This window comes from Rhinolophus ferrumequinum, chromosome 2, assembly GCF_004115265.2.
Source record: "Rhinolophus ferrumequinum isolate MPI-CBG mRhiFer1 chromosome 2, mRhiFer1_v1.p, whole genome shotgun sequence".
In the NCBI taxonomy this organism is placed as follows: domain Eukaryota; kingdom Metazoa; phylum Chordata; class Mammalia; order Chiroptera; family Rhinolophidae; genus Rhinolophus; species Rhinolophus ferrumequinum.
In genome coordinates this window covers 97,706,616-97,726,308 of record NC_046285.1, presented here as the reverse complement: position 1 = coordinate 97,726,308, position 19,693 = coordinate 97,706,616, and the positions used below count along the sequence as shown (strand labels likewise).

The following is a 19,693-nucleotide window of genomic DNA, read 5'->3' as shown; positions in this document are numbered from 1 at the left end:
CGCTGCCTTTCTTCTGAGCTGTTGGAAATCATAGAGGGGTATGCATGCTGGCATCTGAGGATGCTGGTGTCTGGGGGTAGCCTCAGGGGGCAGCTGGTGTCTTTCAAAGTGTAACCCTAGAACCTCTACATAAGAGTATCTGGTTTGGATTTGTGCTGCAGATTCTGAGACTTTCACACTTGCATTTCTCGTGTGGCCCTTAGGCATCTGGACAGAACAGCCCTACTAGAGATGATTCTTTCCCACAATGCAGTTGGATTGGAGATGGCTGGCATATGGGACGTGGAGGCTTCCTTGACCATTCAGATGTTGAGTAGTGCCTCTGGATGGATAGTCATCATTTCCCACGGTGCTAGAGCACAGGCTTCTGGGTAGTTGGGACATCCTAAGCTTCATGACCAAATAGGCACTGGGTCTGGGCAGCCAACATTTCTTTCCCAACAGGCTGGGTCACATATTAATGGGGAGATGTGTACCACTGAGCCTGCCTAACCACTTGTGCAGATGAGGTGGAGCTGGCTTGGATCACACATGGAGAGCATTCCCCAGTGGTTACGCTGGATTGTAGCCTCTAAAAGTACCCGGCTCAGCTGGGGCCAGCAGGCCTCTTACCTGGAGTCATTCATCACTTCTTTGCTCAGTTTAAGTGGCCGTCCCAGAGTTGAATACACACAGCCTGGGTCATTGCAAGGTTACAACGTCAGTTGGTATGAGCAGATGTTCAGGTCTGACAAAGAGGTGAGTGTCTATGGAGGCCTTATTCTTAGTTTCAGGAGAGACCTCAGGGCATTCTGTTAAGGGGTGAATGGTTTGTGGGAATGTAGTAGACTGTTAAGAGACATGTTCTTGAGGGTTTGCCGTCTGGTCTCTTCCTCTGTTTCCTTTGTCTTCTTTCATCTCCTTCTCCTCCCCATCACTTTCAGTTTTGAGCTCTTTTCATGCAAGTCAAGGCAAATAGATGACCAGGCACTCAGCTTTTGCTGGGAAAACCTACAAGGGGCATTGTTGGCAAACAAAGAGGGAAGCCATGGAGTTGACTATTTAGATAGAATCTGGTCAGATGCTGTTTGCAGCTGAGTGATGGGTCCACCAATATAACAGTGGAAAAAGTGGTTAAAAGTGGTGGGAAGCAGGGGTTCCAACCTCCAACCTGCTCCCAACAAGGCTTGTGACTTTCTAAGCCCCAGCATCCTCATTCTTTAACCAAGAAGATGGCTTTACAAGGTCCCTTCCTATTCTAGAGCTGTGGGAATTACAAGACGCCTGGAGTCGTGTGTCTTCTCCTTTGTTTTGAAGTCTTTCACTTATGGACTAGGGAGCTTACCTGTGTAGTTTATCTTTCCCTGCCTTACAGAGAAGCAGCTCACCTCTGCATTTTACAGGAGAGTTTATAGCTGATTCCTTCACTTCTTTCAGAGAAGGACTGAAATTCAGACATGAAATTCACAAAGTCTTCATCTCCCACTATTGATGGTTATCTTGAATAATCAATGATAGTTAAATTTACTTATTGTCTTATATCGAAAGGGAAGCAAAAAGGAGAAATGTGGTTTGATAACAGTGTTCTCCTGTTTGCACAGAGGATTTTTACCCACTGGATCTAGGTCCTTGGGAACCATCTATGGAGGTTCATAGGCAGATAGCAAAATGATGGGACCATCAGCCACAGGGGTCTGCACCTCATCTGCATCTGTGGTTTCTTCATCCTCCTTGAGTCCCTCTAAATCCATTGGAAATGTAGTTGGTCTTAGAAGTTTTCTTAACTACTTCCTGTTGCTATCATCCCCTTTTACCTTTTTCTTTCTTTCTCTTTCTTTCTTTGTTTCTTTCTTTGTTTCTCTCTCCCCCCCACCTCCCTCCCTTCCTTTCTTTTCTTTCTTTCTTTTTTTGTAACAGTTTTAGATCGTAGAGACGGTTCCTATTCACCCAAATAACCTTGAGCACCTGGCTGAGGTAGTATTTGCCAGGTTTTTCCACTGTTGAGTTACGGTTTCCACCCTTTGCATCCTGTTCTTTTTGTTTTGTTTGTGGAAGATGTACAATGTGATGATTTAATGTACATATGAATTGTGAAATGATTACTACAATCAAGTTGATTAACACGGCCACCATCCCACATAAGTACCCCCCCCTTCTTTTTTTTTTTTTTTTGGATGGTGAGAACACAAGATGTACTCTCTTAGCAGAATGCAAGTATACGGTTAAGTGTAGTCACCATGCTGTACATTAGACCTTGAGAACTTATTATCTTATAGCTGGTAGTTTGTATCCTTTGGCCAACATCTCCCATTCTCCCAGCCCCCAGCCTCTGGCATCTGGCAACCTCCATTCCACTGTCTGTTTCTCTGAGTTCGACATAGATTCCGTATAGAAGTGAATCGTACAGTATGTGTCTTTCGGTGTCTCCTCTTGCTTGTTTTCGTGTCTGCCTATGCCCATCTTGGAGTTGCTCACTTAGTGTCTACGCATGATGAAGGCGACCTCTGAGGGCTCGAAGTTGGAACTGACTGAATGAGATGGTGGCGATACGGGCACAAGACTTGTCTGGGCCTCTGCAGGACAGTATTAGTTAGTGACTTGGTTCATTCTGCCCCATTGCCTCTCAGCAAAGATTGGAGCGCGAAGCATTCATTTTTATGGCAATTCAGAATATCCTGCTAGTTTTTACATTTTCAAATCATAATTAACTATTTATGAGACTGAAAGGCTCAAAAAGTGGTTAAGCCCCCAAAGCATATATTGCTTTGCCATCTCTCCTGTGTCACTCACGTTCCCATTCTCATTGAGAAAAATCAGTCTAATTTCTTATCCATAAGACTGTTGAGCTGTCCTGCCCAACGTGGCTGTCATTATCCTCCCTTGATTACTGCCATTATTTAATTATTGTTTATGGAGATGCTGGTAGCACTTTAGAGCAATTAAGATTCTGATTTAAGAACAGATCTGTCTGTGGCCCTGAAACGTTCAACTTGAGAGCAGGGGCAGTGTTTTGGAAGTTCCAAACGGGTCGAAACTGGGCATTGATACCCCCAGCATCTTGGCAGGTGCCCCAGGCTGTTACTTGGCCCAGGGGCGGCGAGCAGCTTGCTTCGGGCTCCTAGCATCCCAGCTTTGAAAGGGCAAGGTAATTGGAGAGCCTGAGTTGGAGCTGTGGGCCCCACAGACTTATTTATTTAGCTCAATGTGAAGTGAGAGGCTGCTTGTTTTCCAGAAGCCAAGCTGATTAGGGCATGAGGACTCTTGCCTGCTCCTGGATATGGGTCCTTGCTGGGTGAGTGGGTGAGGCAGTGCACTGGCTATCTTTTTAGTCACCACTTTATGAAATAGTCTCCTAACCAGGCCCTTTATTATTATTATTTTTTTAAAAAACTGTATCAGCTGTAAAGACCTTGTTATCCATTGTAACCCCCTACCTCCGAAACAACTAGCTCATCAGCCTGCAAAATTTCCTGTTGTTCCAGGCCCGTTGATGAGGGTGAGAGCACTGAGCTCTCAGCATGGTGGTTGGGAGCATCTCAATAGCTGATTCGCCAATTAGTTAATTATCTAAGTCAGATAAATGATAAGCTCTTTGAAGTGTTCTTTATTTCTTTTATATTTCTTGAACATTCCAAATTGTTCACATTTGTACTGGGGCGCCTAAATGGGTTTTCTGAGCCACTCTGCGGGCAAGTTAGGTTTGTGTGGGTCCAGGGGTTGAGGACTAATTGGTCCAGGAGAGCTGCTGGGGGCCGCCATGGCCTGTGGGTCTCCTGCGGCTACACAGCCCCTGGCTGGACCGACAGGAACTCCTGGGTCACTCCTCTGCCTGATGCATGTCTTCCTTTGTCTCCCTTTCGGCTCCCAAGGATGTTAACGCAGGCGAGGGCAGTGAGTTTGCGGACAGTGGGATCGAAGGGGCCACCACCGACACGGACCTCCTGTCCAGGCGATCCAATGCCACCAACTCCAGCTACTCGCCCCCCACTGGGCGCGCCTTTGTGGGCAGCGACAGCGGCAGCAGCTCCACCGGGGATGCCACGCGCCAGGGGGTGTACGAGAATTTCCGGCGGGAGCTGCAGATGAGCACCACCAACAGCGAGAGCCTGGAGGAGGCCGGCTCGGCGCACAGCGACGAGCAGAGCAGCGGCACCCTGAGCTCCCCGGGCCAGTCGGACATCCTGCTCACGGCCGCGCAGGGCACGGTGCGCAAAGCCGGCGCCCTGGCCGTGAAGAACTTCCTGGTGCACAAGAAGAACAAGAAGGTGGAGTCGGCCACCCGCAGGAAGTGGAAGCACTACTGGGTGTCTTTGAAAGGTGAGAGAGCCACTGCCCTTCCTCCAGTGCCGGCGACCGCCTGCGCTCCATGGGGCAGCTGAGGCAAATGAGGTTTTCGAATCACACACAATTTTATTGTAAACTAACTTCAAAACTTATTTTATTGTGCAAAGAATACTTAACACGAGACCTACCCTCTGACAGATTTTTGTGTTCATTGCATCAGCTCTGACTACAGGCACAGGTTGTCTAGCAGATCTCTAGAACTTAATCATCTTACTTAATGGAGACTTTGTCCCTTGGTGAGTAACTCCCATTTGCCCCGCCCCACCAAAGCTGGCATAGTTAAGCTAAAGGACCATCTCATGTCTAGTTTCATGTCTGATGACAGTTTTGGGGGTTGAGTTAAAGAACTTTTTTTTGAATCATTCAGGGTAGTAAAATGCCTCCCAAAGTGACTGAGAGGGAAAATCATTAGCTTAAGTCCTATGGGATTGCCACTTTTTAGGTAAAAAAAAAAAAAAATAGAATATTGCTAATTTCATAGTTTCAACCTAATGCTGCATGGAACATCTAAGTCATCGTATGTTTGTGAAAAGTCACAGTTTTACAGGCATACTTTGTGTATTTGAGTGTGTGTGTGGATAGATATATATATGCATGTATATATCACGGTCTTCATTAGTAAGTGTAATACTTTTATGTGTTATTTGTCGTCATTTTACATACATTTGTAAATGTGTATATATTCTTGTGCACGTCTGCATATGTCTTGGTAATATAGAAATTGTAACACATTGTGAGCTCTGAGTCTTAAAGAGAAACACACTTCTCAAGGCCCTGTAGACTTTTTGTCACAAGCAAGTATTGGAGCAGGGTTTACATATGGCGGGATAGGTTAGCTAGGTTAATAGTGTGAAGGGCAAGCAGAGGAGGAAGAAGCTGGGGCTTGCCTGGTGTGGTACACACACTAGACCATTTGATACTGGATTTTACAAACTGTGTTTGGTGTGGGACTATTGAATCCTAGAGGCATGGAATAGCCTGGAGCTCTGTGCAGTGGTGCACAGGACAAACCCCTTGGGACAAGTGGGGTTTGGGTGGGCCTCATTACTCATTGTGCCAGCTGTTGCTTCAATGCCTGGCAAAACAGGAAGGGAGCATGTTAATTAGACTGTAGATCTTGCTGCATGTCACAGAGACCCACAATGACATGTCTTAAGCAAGATAGAACTTTATTTCCCTCCCACCTACCAGAGTCAGACCATCGAAGGTTGGTGTGGTGACTCTTTCCTATGAAGTCATACAGGGGCCTGGGCTCCTTCTGTCTTGTTGCTCAACTATTCCTAGAGCATTACCTTAATCTGATGAGGTCAAGATAGCTCACCAGCAGGTCCACATTCCAGTGGAAAAATGGGGGAGTGGGGGGCATGTCTCTCTTCACTGAGGGTACTACCTGGAAGTTTCCTGCATCACTTGTGCTTCTGTCCCATTGGCCAGGAATGAGTCTTGCTTGGCAGCGAGGGAGGCAGGAATGGCTGTTTTCCTCCCGGGTGGCACACTGGGGAGCACAGCACTGTCCTACAGACGACTCTCTTCTCTTGTCGGCTAGTGCAGGGCAGCTTCCCCTGCTGCCAAGTGGCCTGTGTGTGTCACATGTTACTGCATTTTAAGGGTGGGATGCAATCTTTCTTTTTATGTCCAGTTGTCAGACTTGCTGGGTTATTACATCTCATTGATCCACTTCCCAGAATGTCTTAGGAAGGGTCAGGTACTTTCTCATGTCCATTTCTCATTCTCACAGTCTGCCTTAGTGCTTTGAAGTTTGAACAAAAGGCAGAATCATAGTATTTTCTGTGGAAAACTGCATGACATGTTAATATTAAACTTTAAATTTTATTTCCTATGCTAAAGTAAATACCCTATTATAATACAGGTAAAGTATATACTAAAATTTTAACACAGGTATGAAATAAGAATCTTAAGTTTGAGAAAAATTCTATCAGTTTACACACACACATGCTTTGATTTTTGGTTTCCATTGTGAATTGGGGAAAGACCGCTATTTGATGTAGTGAGCCTGCTTGGGAAACTTACATGTTCATCCTGTGGGAGTATTTTGGAGAACTGCTGTTCTTTCTCCCGTGTGACCTGCATTGGCTTGATTTGGAGACACTATAGGGTTGTGTCTGAGGAGGCCTGGATCATGCCAGCTGCTCGGCTGTGGGGGGGTAGAATGAGATAAAATAAAGGGAAAGCCCCCCTTTTCCACTTCTGCTCCTCCCCCAAATGTCTGTACCACTGGACACTGTAGCCTCTGTTTCCTTTAGCAGCCTGTCTTATCACTGGATTTACTAATTAGTGCTGAGTTTTTAACAGCCTGGATCAGAAGACCACCTGCATCACAGTTACCTGAGATACTTTCTGGGTTACACCTATATCTGCCGAATCTCAAAGTTCAGAGGTGGGGCTGCTATAACAAAGTACCACAGCCTGGGTGGCTAAAACAAAAGAAATTTATTTTCTCACACTTTTAGAGCCTAGAAGTCAAAGGTCAAAGTGTCAGCAGGTTTGGTTTCTTCTGAGGCGTCTTTCCTTGACTTGAAGATGGCCATCTTTCTTTAGTATCTTCCAATGGTCTTCCCTTTGTACCTGTCTATGTCCAAATTCCCCCCTTCTTATAAGCACACAGTTGTATTGGATTAGGGCCTACCCTTATGACCTCATCTTACCATAATTACCTCTTTAGAGACCCTATCTCCTAATAAAGCCACTTTGTGAGTTATTGGGTTAGGACTTCAACATAGGAATTTTGGAGATATAATTCAGCCCATGACAGGCCCTGAATTTGTGGTTTAAAAGAGATTCCCAGGTGATTCTTACACTGAATAACAATAATGAGGTGTTTTGTTTTTCACTTGGGACATGGAAGAGGGGGCTGTTTTGTTTTGGGCTGTTCCTTTAGAGAACAAATGGTACTGGAAGCCAGGGTGTGGTCATTCAGGAGCACAGCTCATGAGTCCATTCGAGGAGAAAGCCTTCACGTTCTTGGTGACCCAGATCTGAGTGACACAGTCTGTCAGGATCCAGGTGCAGAACACAGAGCCATTGAGTCTTTGGCTTCTTAATCCTGACAGGTTCCCATTATATATTGACATATCCGGGGCTTGTTCATGTCACTCAAAGGCAGGGATTGCTGCTGACTTTTTCTTACCAACACTTGGATATTGAGAATTGCAAAACAGGGTACCTGCGAACTGTTGAATAGAGATTTCGCCAAAGATTCTTTCACTTTAGACAGGAAAATTAATTTTTTAAAAAGGTTTCACTTAGAATTAGTCTCTGGAGTGTCTCCATCGACAACTGAAGAGCACACAGATGATATTCAAGTGAAGATGAAAGTAAATGGACTGTTATCGGGGGAGCTTATGGTTCCTTGATTTGCTGCTTCGTATTAGTCTTAAAATTAGAACAAGTAGGTAATTGAGTGAAAGCTGATTTTTACTACCTACTGTCATGGGTGATTATAAACCGAAGTTGAAAAATTTTTAAAACAGCAATTTGGAAAGGCCCTGGGAAGAATGTTCAGTGTGTGCACGCACCAGGATTTGTAGATGTCTCCTAATTCGTTATCCGCAAGCTTCTTTCTCTGTTCCCAACCTATAGTGAAGTTTTGTTGCTTCTTTTCTGTTCCGTATCTATAAATCATTAGTATAGTATTAGTCCTAAAGATTATATATAGCGGGGCTTCTAGACAGGGGCACTGTCAACATTTCCAGATAATTCTTTGTTGTGGGGACAATCCTGGACATTGTGGATGTTTAGCAGCATCCCTGTCCTCTACCCACTAGCTGCCAGTAGCACCTCCCCTCGTTCCCACACCTCCAAAATGTGGCAACCAAAAATGTCTCCAGACATTGCCACATGTCCCCTAGGAGGGCAAATGCCCCACCTTGAGAACTTCTGATTTGGAGGAAAATAGCTTCCCCTTTCCATTTTTTTTTTTCTTCTCCTATTTATCTCTGAATCTATGCTAGCTTCAGGCATGGAAATAGGAGGTACAGATAATTCTGCAATGTGATATGTGTGTTTGTGAAAAAACTTCAAATCTTCAAAGTAACAAGGCTTATGGGGAAAAAAGGTTCGGAGAGACTGCTCAATAAGTGTGTAAGTATATTATAGTAAGTCCTCACTTAACGTCATCGATAGGTTTTTGGAACTGCAGTGAAATAATGTATAATGAAACCAATTTTACCAAAGGCTAATTGATACTGTAAACAAGAGTTGAGTTCCAATAGCATCTCATCAATGTTATAACGAAATGATGTTGAAGAAACGATCTTATTTGAAGACCTGCTGTATATGCATGCAGCTTTGTAACACAAAACTAAAGTAATTAAAAAAAAAAAACTCTACTGAAAATACTCACATAGTTAATATCTTAATTTTTAAAAGTGAATAGCATAGAAATACATTTTTTTTTAAGTGAATATGAGTTGAATGGGTAGAAGGAAGAATTGAAACTCCTCTGAGTTGTAGAGACAAGAGCAACAATTATAAAATCTTGACAGAAGCCCCATGCAATAGGACTTGTAAGCAAAGCTTGTGGTCAAACTGCATCATGGGAAAAATTGTGCAATGAAATTACATACCACTATGCTGCATTCAGCTGTGTTTGGGGACGTTGCATTCAGCAGCTGTTACATGTGAATGTGAACTATTAATGGTAGGAAAAATTGCCTGTGAACTAATGTGGCTTTTCCACTGATTCACATCATTCAGCATTACTACAAATTTGCTTTATAGAAGCTCATGTTGTAGTTAGGGAGATTGTACTTTCGAGGGCTTTACATTTCACAAAGAATGTGGCCCTTACTTGTGGGAAGGATGATGTGGAAAACTGACTGGTTTATGTTGAAGTTACGAAAGACTCATAAACTTGGGCCAGGCTTCCCCTGAAGTTGGTTCTGATGAGTTGAGAGTAAGTGTTCAGCTAGTAATTACTAATAAAGTAAGCCTCATGTTTAGGCGATGTTGGGAGGGTATGTTTCAAAGCCACCTTGCCACAAATCTGTGAGTGGTTTCCATTGCTACTGTCTCATTAGTTTCACAGTATGATTAAGTGTGGACCAGGCCTTCGGCTTCCCCCAGACTTTCATGTGTGTGCCATGCATTTCCTCTTTCAGTAAGGAGAGGGACATGGTTTATTTCTAGAAAAACAATTGACAGAAAAGATCTAAGACTAAACATCTATCATTTCTTTCCTTATCCTTAAAGCGCCTAAAGCCAGTATTATATATTGTTTTCTGCAAGGGGATAGTCAAGAAACCGAATAAATTGTGTTTCCTGGTTGCCTACCATGTGAGTCATGCCGGGAAGGGGCTCCACTGGTGACAGTCCTGACTCAGTGCTTGTTGCAGTTCTGGCCTGTGGCAATGTATTTACAGTCACCAGTGGCCAAAGAAGCCGTAAGACCTCTATATGCCTGTGATGATACTTGTAATAAAATATTCTAATAAAAGAGAAACTAAGAGTCTTGAGGAACTTGAGGGCATACTTGAAGGAGTTTCATGTGGGTTGAGAAGCTGTGATGTCAGAATCTTTGCCGTCCTCTAAGCCCATCCAAGAATTCGGTAGAAACAGCCCCATTCTCTTTACTCCCTAGATTTCACACACTACAATTTCCAGTCCTTTCCTGGTGACAGGTTACAAGCCATGGTTTCCGCTACAGACTTCTTGTTGCACGAGCACCAAATACTCATGCGGACCCCTGTTCTGTTTCCTCAGGGTGCACGCTCTTTTTCTACGAGAGTGACGGCAGGTCTGGGATAGACCACAACAGCATTCCCAAGCATGCCGTCTGGGTGGAGAACAGCATTGTGCAGGCTGTGCCTGAGCATCCTAAGAAGGACTTCGTCTTCTGCCTCAGCAATTCCCTGGGTGACGCCTTCCTCTTTCAGGTTTGTTGAGCGTGTCCTTGGTGGGCATTTTACATCTCTGATACGGATAGCTTCCTCTCCTGCCTGTATACCCCACCCTGTTTTCCTTTTAGTGGCAGGTTTTATCTCTTGCTCCTTATAGAAACAAAAATGATGCAAGACAAAATAAACACCTATACAGAATGCCAGGAATAATTGAACTCACCCAGAGGTTTCCAAAGTGAAGCCTGAGGAGGGGTGTGAATTGAATTTGAGAATCTTGCTCCGTTTGCCGTGGGTTGAAGGATTTTTTCATTGTAGTCTGAATATTATTTGTGTAGCACTTTAGTAAAGAGATCATGAATTCCTAAATTCAGAAATGATTTGAGCTGTCAAATTTTTTTCTATAATATGTTCTCTTCTAATATTACTCATAAAGTAAAATAATGACATTCCAAAAATAACTAGCTATACCTATATCGTTTCTCTTCCTCATCTTATCAAATCTATATACCCAGTGTTCTTGAAGTGTGACTGTTAATTGTATTTAAAAATGTTAACCTGGTAGTGACTTCAGGGTTAACATTTGCTTTTATAGGAAACCCTTTGAGTTTGGTCAGTTGTGATACACTCTACTAGAATTTTTTGTGGTGTTAGTTAGGAAGGCTTCTTTCACTTATTCCCATAATCAGGAATTCCTCAAACCTTGATTCTATGCTTCTTATGTGCTTTGCAGATTGCTATGGAGAATACCCAGAACATTTTGACACAATTCCTACTCTTAAAAGTGTTCACATATATTATGGGAGATAAACACAGATCTTTATAGGTAAGGCCTAACAGTGAATAGTAAAGAGAGTGTAGGGATGAATTGGGTGAAATGGACAGTGAGAATATTCTGTGCAGAAGAGAGAGCTGGAACAAAACCATAGAAGAGAGTAATAGGTTATTTCATGAAGTTTATCGGTTTGGTCCCTAAAGTTATTTCCATTTGGCAAATAAAATAATAAATACAAAATAGTGATTTTTGTTTGTGAACAGAAAAAAAAACACGTTTTCTCTTCCTCTAAATTTATGATGTAAAACACACATATAGAAGAATGCAGGAAACATAAATATATTGCTCAATGCGGTTCCACAAAGTAAATATGTAACCACCACCCAAGTCAAGAAACAGAGTTTCTAGCACCCAATAAGCCACTCCTCTGCCCACATACACATGCCCACCTGCAACCTACTAGTTGAATAGAGTGAATATATATTATATCATCCACCCTTTTGTGCATCTGTGAATGTCTTCATTTCCTCCTTCATTTTTGAAGGATAGTTTTGCTGGATATAAAATTCTTGATTGACAGTCTTATTTCAGTGCTTTGAAAATATCATTGCAGTACCATCTGGCCTCCATGGATTCAGAGGAGAAATCATCTGTTAATTTTATGAGGATCCCTTTTAAAGATGGGTTGCTTCTGCCTTGCTGCTTTGGAGATTTTTGTCTTTAAAAGATAAGCACTGATTTCTTTCAGTTTATTCCACCTGGAATACATTGAGCTTTTTGGATGTATAGGGGTAGGTGTGGGCTCTGTGTGTGTGTGTGTGTGTGTGTGTGTGTGTGTGTGTGTGTGTGTGTGTGTTTAAATCACATTTGGAAAGGTTTCAACTATTATTTCGTCAAATAGTCTTTTTGCCCATTTATCTTTCTCTTTTCCTTCTGGGACTCCCATTATATTTATGTTGGTATTCTTGATGGTGTCCCACAGGTCTCTGTGATTCTGTTCATCTTTCTTCATTTTTTTTTTTTTTGTTCTGTTCCTCAGACTGGATAATGTCAGTTGATCTACTTCAAGTTCCCTGATTCTCTTTTTTTGCCAGATGAGATCTACTATTGAGCTTTTCTGGTGAATTTTTTACTTCAGTTATTCTACATTTCAACTCCAGAATTTGTATTTTGTTCTTAAAAAGTTTTTGTTTAAATTTCTCTCTTGATATTCTCTATGTGGTGAGATATCATTTTCAATTTTACATGTTTGGACATGATTTTCTTTAGTTTTTTGAAAAAGTTCAAAACAGTTGACTTAATGTCTTTGTATAGAAATCCACTATCTGGACTTTCTCCAGGACAGTTTCTACTGATTGCTTTTTGTCATGTGTATGTGCTATACTTTGTTGTTTCTTTCCATGTCTCATACTCTTTTGGTTGAGAACTATACATTTTAAATATGGCAGGTCCTTGAATAACATCATTTCGTTCAACATCGTTTTATTATAATGTTGATGAGATGCCATGGGAACTTAACTCTTGCTTGTATCAATCAGCCTAAAGTAAAGTTGGTTTTATTATACCTCATTTCAACACAGTTCCAAGAATCTATCAATGATGTTTAGTGAGGACTTACTGTAGTATGCTATGGAGACTCTTGAAGTCAATTACCCCCAACTCTCACCCCTAGGGTTTTTTGTTGTTATTGTTCCTTGTTTGTTAAGTGACTTTCCTGAAAATGTAGAATCGTTATACTTTGTCATGTGTGGCCACTGATATCTCTGCTCAGTTAGTTTAATGGTTAGCCAATGATTGGAGAGATTTCCTTAAGTGCCTGAAAGCAATTAGTCTCTTAGTCTTTCTGAGGACTTTTGTGTATGTCTTCAGTGCACAGGCAGCTAGTTAACAACTCTGCCTTAGCCTTCATCTCCGCTTGCAGAGAGTCAATGTAAGCCAGAGTGGTGAGTGTAGGACCTTCTCAGTGTTTTCTGAGTATGTGCACAGTCCTGTACATGTATGTATGTGACCTTCTGATTCTCAGGATTATGAGTTCCCCAGATTTTCCTAAAGTTTCTTTGGTCAGCTTCTTTTTTTTTTTTTTTTTAATCCCAACTGTTATCACTGTCTCAGGCAGCTGCAATATTAAGTGGTGGTTACTGATTGTTTTCCACAAGCCCCACAGGAGTAAAGGTCGTTTGCATGAATGAGTTCTGAGTGATGTCAAATAACAACAAGCCCTGTGAATGGGGATTTCCTGTGAACTGCTGTTTGGCAGTTCTCTGAGAATGGTGTTTTAGGGGCAATCCAAATCCATTCTGCCCTGTTTAATGGTTGTTAGATTGCTGGTTTTTACATGATTATGGAGCTAGGGAGATGAGGATGGAAAAAAAAGCAAGCTAAAATGTCCCCAAACTTGCTATTCTTACTGAGATGCAGTCACTTTTTTTCACAGTAAATACAGCTCAGATTGGTGAAGACCTAGTTAATTTCCAGAGTTCTGAAAAAAATTGATTTTGTCAATTTTTACCAATTTTCTTATTGCTTTTACAGAGGAGTTGCATTTTGAGGTTCTTATTCTCCCATTGCCACTGATGGCACTTACCAGGACACTTTAGAGACTAGACAATTTTGGGAGTTATAGCAGTACTATTACCAATCATGCCAGGATAATAGGTATAAAGTTGAACAGCCCCAGGCTAACTGGGACATATGGCAATGTTTTCATGGATACATTTGGGTTGATCTTAGTTTGGGGGATCATGAGCAATGTTGCTATGAGTGCTCTTGTATCTATGTTTACGATGTGTGTCTACATTTCTATTAGTATATACCTAGGAGACGCACTGCTGTGTCATGGGTATATGCACATATTCAGGTTTGCTAGATACTGCCAAATAGTTCCCAAAATGATTAAAATAATTGCACTCCCATCAGCAGCTTAGGAGAATTTGACTTGTTTCTCATCCTCTCCCACAGTTGGTATTGTCAGGTCTTTTTTTCTTTTTTAAGCTGTTAGTGTGAAGTTGAGCACATTTTTATGGGTTTAATGGCCATTTCAGTATCATCTTTGTAAAGTGCTTATTTGAATGTCCTGCCTGTTTTTCCATTGGGTTTTCTCTTTTTTAATGATTCCTGGCGGTTCTTTACATATTTCGTGTATCATGTCTGTTGACTGTATGCATTGCAAATATCTTTTTCTACTTTGTGGCTTGCTTTTTACTCTGTTAAAGGTATCCTTTGTTATACTGAAACTTGTAAATTTTAATGTAGTTTCATTTCTCAAGTTTTCCTTTATGGGTAGTACTTTGTGTATCCTATTTTAACTCTACATGCTGTGAATCATGAAAATATAGCTTCTGAACTATTGTTTTTGTGCATCTGGCATAGCTTTTTATTAGTTAAGCAGAAGTCTTGCAAATGAGAGAAATGCCTAATTAATAATAACAACGTTATTGTCATATCAGCAGCTATCTTAGCATTTATTGTATGCCACCATCTTGAAAGTGTTTTATAATGTGTCACATTTAATTCTTATTAAAGCAACAGTGAGTTGGATTGTGTATCCATATTTAAACCTATAGATATGGTCTGTTTACCCCATTTGGTGAAGCTGCGGTTTGCAAAGGCTAATAATTGGATGCCAAGTCACGTAGTTACTGAATGTTGGGGCTGGATTCAAACCAAACCTCTCTTTCTCCAAAGCTTCTTATTATCTAAGCATACTACTATTTATCACATCGCTGTTACTATTTAACCTGAGAAGAACATGGGCGAGAATCAGTGAACACAGTAAAAAGTGTCTTATTCTCGTCCTTAGAATTAAGCCATTCACTGGGAATATTTCTAAATTGTAACTTGGTTTTGACCCTTCTGGCCTCACTGCACAGGTTAGATGATCATCTGACTGATTTCAGGATGCTCTCCCTTTTACTTACACACCTCTGATGTGAATTCCTTTCACAAGGACCTTCATGGCCATAAACCTGCTAGTGGGATCTAGATACCCAATAAGTCATAGTGAATAAAATTCTTTTGTGGCAACATAGGACCTTATTCATGAAAACCTCTGTGTCCTCTTGTCATGGTGAAGTATGCTACTTACGTGGGATAGAACACAAAATGAACCTTTTCAGAGGAAATTACTGCTGTTCGGAATCCACGAGGGCATACCTTCTACTAATTGTAATCCACATAGCTCTAGAGGGGCCGAATTTGAAAGAAACCTGTGTCTGTAGGGGGTGAGGTTAAAGCAAGGGAGATCAACCATGATTATGGAAATAATTTATAGGTTATTCCAGCCCCAGGGCTCAATTCAGTGCACACAGTTTCCAAAGCCTGTATGCTGCTGATTTGACACTGTTACTCAGATTCGCCCATGGAAAGGAGACTCATGTTACCAGCTAAAGTAGAAAAGGGGTTTTGTGTGCTGGATGGGGGTGGGTATGGCCATGAATGTTAGAGCAGCTTGTGTAGAAATAGTGCTATGCTGTCTGCAAAGGGAGGCTATAGCTCCTGCATTTAAACTATTTTAATTAGAGTTCTGCTCTCCAACTGGAAGCCAGAAACCGTGCCTACCTCCTACAAAGTACAATTTCCTCTCAGTCCTTCATCTTCATTCGTCCTTTAGTGGAGGATGTCGCATACAATTCCAAAAAAGCTCAGTGACTTTTATGGTAACGTATCCTAATACTGGTTTTTAATTCCTATATTAAATGCCTGGGAACATAGTTACCAGGCAGGATAAGAATGATGTTTGATTAGGTAGAAAATCATATGCAGTTATATATCTAAAGAAATGTAGGAATATTATTTTCTAAGGGGTCATTGCCTTTCCATAGAATGTTTTCTTATCATTTAGAAAGTCACTTGTGTGAGGGTATGGGGTGTATATTAAAAAGTGACTAGTTAAAAAAAGGGGGATACCGTGCTTCCCTGAAAGTAAGACCTAGCCGGACAATCAGCTTTAATATGTCTTTTGGAGCAAAAATTAATATAAGGACCCAGTATCATATCATATCATATCATATCATATCATATCATATCATATATCATATCATATCATATCATATATTATACCTGGTCTTATATTATAGTAAAATAAGACCGGGTCTTATATTAATTTTTGTTCCAAAAGACGCATCAGAGCTGATATCCGGCTACATCTTATTTTCCGGGAAACACGGTAGTAAGTATGGATACCATTACATTGAATGGGGGATTAAATGTAATAATGCAAGTGAAGGTAGCAAATGCTCAGTAAATGTTCCTTACAGTTATCTTTTAATTGTAAAGCAAACAGACTATTACCCTGTGCTCCTCTTAAATAAGTATCTTTCCAGAAGTTGAATGTGACTTCCCTGTGAAAGTCTAAGGATTTGAGTTTCATTGGGGTCTGGAGAGCATCTTAAAGTGACAACGTGTGGCTCTATGTGTCAGACTTGACAAAGGTCATTGGCACATGCTTTGAATAAGTGCAGCCAGGTTAGGGGAAAAGCTGGAAATCATCTTTCACAAGGAGGCGTCACTTGGACTTGGTAGAAAAGAGGGGATTGACATCTTGGACTTGAATAGATTAAAGTCAGTTTCCCTCTTAAGGTAAGCAGCCATCTCTGCAAGACCCGTGACCGCTGGTCAGTCTGCCCATTGCATGAACATTTCCATGCCTGGGAAGCTCCTAGCTTTTCAACCATCTGCTTTGTTAGCTAGTTCCAAGTTCCAGAAAGTTCTCTGTCCTGTTGAGATAATACATTCTTTCTGGTGACTTTTGCCATATCCCTTTGTTTCTAAATTCTCCCCCAGAGTCCAAAACAAGCCTGGTTATTCTTTCTCGTAACCTTTTAAGTACTTGAAAACAGCCCTCAGTTTGCCTCCTGCCATGGCTCCGATTTTGGCTTCCCCACCTAGATTTCCGATCCATTCTCCCTGTGATTTACGTCTCTTCCTTGTAAGCATGTTCCAGAATCCAACACGCTGTTCCCCATGGTGGTCCGCCGTGTGCAGTCTGCAGTGGGTTCCTGCTGCTCTCACTTCCTCTCCATTACTTATGCCAGTTCCTTAATTTATTAGAAAACACAGCACTCTTTTGAGTCATCACGAGCTTGTGGTATATCAAACACTCAGCATCAGCTCTTACCCAACAAGGTGTTTGTCCACTTTTCTTTTAGTAGATTTCTTCAAAAACACCAAATGCAGAACTTAACTTTACCTTATTGAAATTTTGTCTCTGTGGTTCTTTTCCTTCTAATGAACTTGTTTAAATCATCTTGGATCCTAATTTGATCTTCCCTAGTGTTTATAGCCCTCTTAACTTCATGTTATCTGCAGGTACGGTAAGCTGAATATTTGGTCTTTGTTGGTTTAAGAGTTGACTTAGTCTGTAGCCAAGTCCCCTCGCTGCCTCAAGCTGCCCGCCTCTAGCCAGACACTTGAGAAATATTACCGTTGGTTTTAGCAAGGGTTAGTTGTGGGGAAGGGTCAACTTGAGGATGTGTGGAGACCCAAGCAGTATTTCTTCATCTATATGAAGAATTTAACTCATCCCAGGTCCCCTTGTCAGCACTGCTCTGCTGGCTTAATGTCATGCAATCTAGTGAAAGAAATACCAGATTAACTGGTAGGAATGACCACTAAGCCATAGACTTATATCCAAGAGCACCTTAGGGTTTCTTATTGATAGCACATAGGAGATACAGGGTCAGAGAGCTCCCTGAGGGGAGGAAGTGTATGGGGGTCCCTCCTGGAAACTGCCCTTTCCAGGTATCAGAGGGAGACTTTTTAAAGTATGGGGCCCCATTGGCCTAGCTCTTAGGAGAGTATTGATGGAGCGTGTGGGTGTTGAAATGCAAAAATCAATACCCAGGGCTGGTCATCATTTACAGTACATGTCCTGCTGTTATTAGTGTGTGCACAGGTTTTTCTCACATATGTTAAAAGGATAGAGCAGAGGTATAATTGTGGCTAGTCTACATTTTAGTATATAATTTGTAGGCTATTATGTATCATCCAAGTAAGGTGTCACTGACAGTATTTGTCTTTCTTTTTACATTATTTTAAAGTTGTATTAAGTCAATAAGAGCACATAGTTTTAAGAAGTTCAATTAACTTTAAGACGTAAATGAAATTCGCTTCCCATCTTTCCTTACCCTCTCCCCCAAGCCTGACTCCCCCAAAGCAAGTATACTCAACTGTTTTAGCTGGGCTTTTGTTTGTTTGGTTTTTTTCCCATTTACCTTCCTTTCTCATTAACATACTTATACTAGTTCTTGTTTGATGTTAGATGCTAACTACTGATTTTCTGTTACAATAGATGAATGTTTAGCTCTATAATATACAAAATTCTTCTTTCCTCATCTTCCTATATAGTTATATGACAATATAGGATTAAATCAGCAGTCCCTGTTATGCTGTTACAATATTTCTATGCTGTTTATGACACATAAATAGTATTATCTGCTTCAACTAAACAGTGTCCTATCATTTTATTCCTTTTTTTAAACAACTTTTCGTTTTTTTTCCTGTAGTTAAGACTGCCTCTTTTTTCCTTTTTCTTTTTGTTTCCTGCTCAATTTGCTTATTTTCCTGGTCACTTAGCAGTATTTCTAAACCTCTAACGTGTTAGGAGCCTGCTGTCCCCTGGCCTTTTATCCTTCTCCTATCTGGTCTCTCTCTAGACCTCATGCGTACATAACAGTCACCTGCGATTTCCCTTCCCCACCCTGGTTAATTCCTGGCTTGCAAGTCTTTTTTTCCTATTAAAACAAACAAACAAACAAAACACAACAACCTGTAGTAACTTCCTACAAATGGTTCATATTTGAAAATATCTTCATTCTACTTTTATTTGATAATATTTGAGTAATTTCTAATTTTGGTTTGGAAATCATTTCCCTTTTGTTCACTTATTTTTCTGATATCATTCTCATTCTGAATACCTTGCTTGTGCTTTATTTCACTTTGTAGCTTTAGAATAATTTCCTTATCACTAATGTTGTGATTCTTCATAGTGACTTGCCTTCTACTGAAATTTTCATTTTTTTTATTCCTAAAATCTTTCCCTCCCTCTCCTTCTTCCCTTTTTCCCTCCCTCCCTTCTCTCGTTCCCACTTTTCCTGCCCTCCTCCCCTTTTCCTCTCTCCCTCTTCCCTCCTTCTGTCTCATTGTTCCTTTTTCATTGTAACCTATGCATTTGTTTGTTTCTAGCTTTAGATTCTCTTGTGTCTCTGAGGATTATGTAGATTTTCGGGACATTTTCTTGGCTTTAGACACTCTTTCTCTTTTCTTCTGATGCATTTCTTCTGTGTGGTTGGTCCCTGCCTTTCATGCTGGATGCTTTCATCAAATGCCAGGTGATACTTGACTGTGATCATATTTAAGCATTAGATACCACAAAGGCTTGGATATCCTCAGTGCACTTTGTCATCTCCTGGGGCTTTTACAACATCAACAGATGACAAGGCCTCTTTGTTGAGGGAGTCCAGTTGACAATATTATTGGCTTTTTCTTGGGACTACTCAGCTTTGCCACAGACAAATCCTGCCTTTGCCATTCACTGGGCTGGCTTTCATTTAATTTTCCGTTTGCAGCAGTTTCTCCTTTTGTATCTGGCTTCCTGGAGTCTAACGCCTCTCTTCTCCATAGAATTCACCTTGGATGGGTGAGGGCAGGAGGGGTGCCCAGTTGTGTGACTTCTTCTATGGTGGAGGATAACCCCATATTACAGATATGGGTAATATCTATAATTCTCTTTACAGATTCTAAA

At 41.3% G+C, this 19,693-nt stretch overlaps 1 protein-coding gene across 3 annotated transcripts in view; it reads left to right on the top strand.

Annotated features, from left to right (window-relative positions):
• Positions 1-19,693, top strand: part of TIAM1 (TIAM Rac1 associated GEF 1) — a 191,370-nt gene that overhangs the window by 72,063 nt on the left and 99,614 nt on the right. For all 3 annotated transcript variants that reach the window (XM_033121186.1, XM_033121204.1, XM_033121194.1), the window contains exons 4-5: positions 3,849-4,296; positions 10,045-10,217. In XM_033121186.1, coding sequence (XP_032977077.1) covers positions 3,849-4,296; positions 10,045-10,217 — 621 coding nt within the window. The remainder of the gene's footprint in view (positions 1-3,848; positions 4,297-10,044; positions 10,218-19,693) is intronic.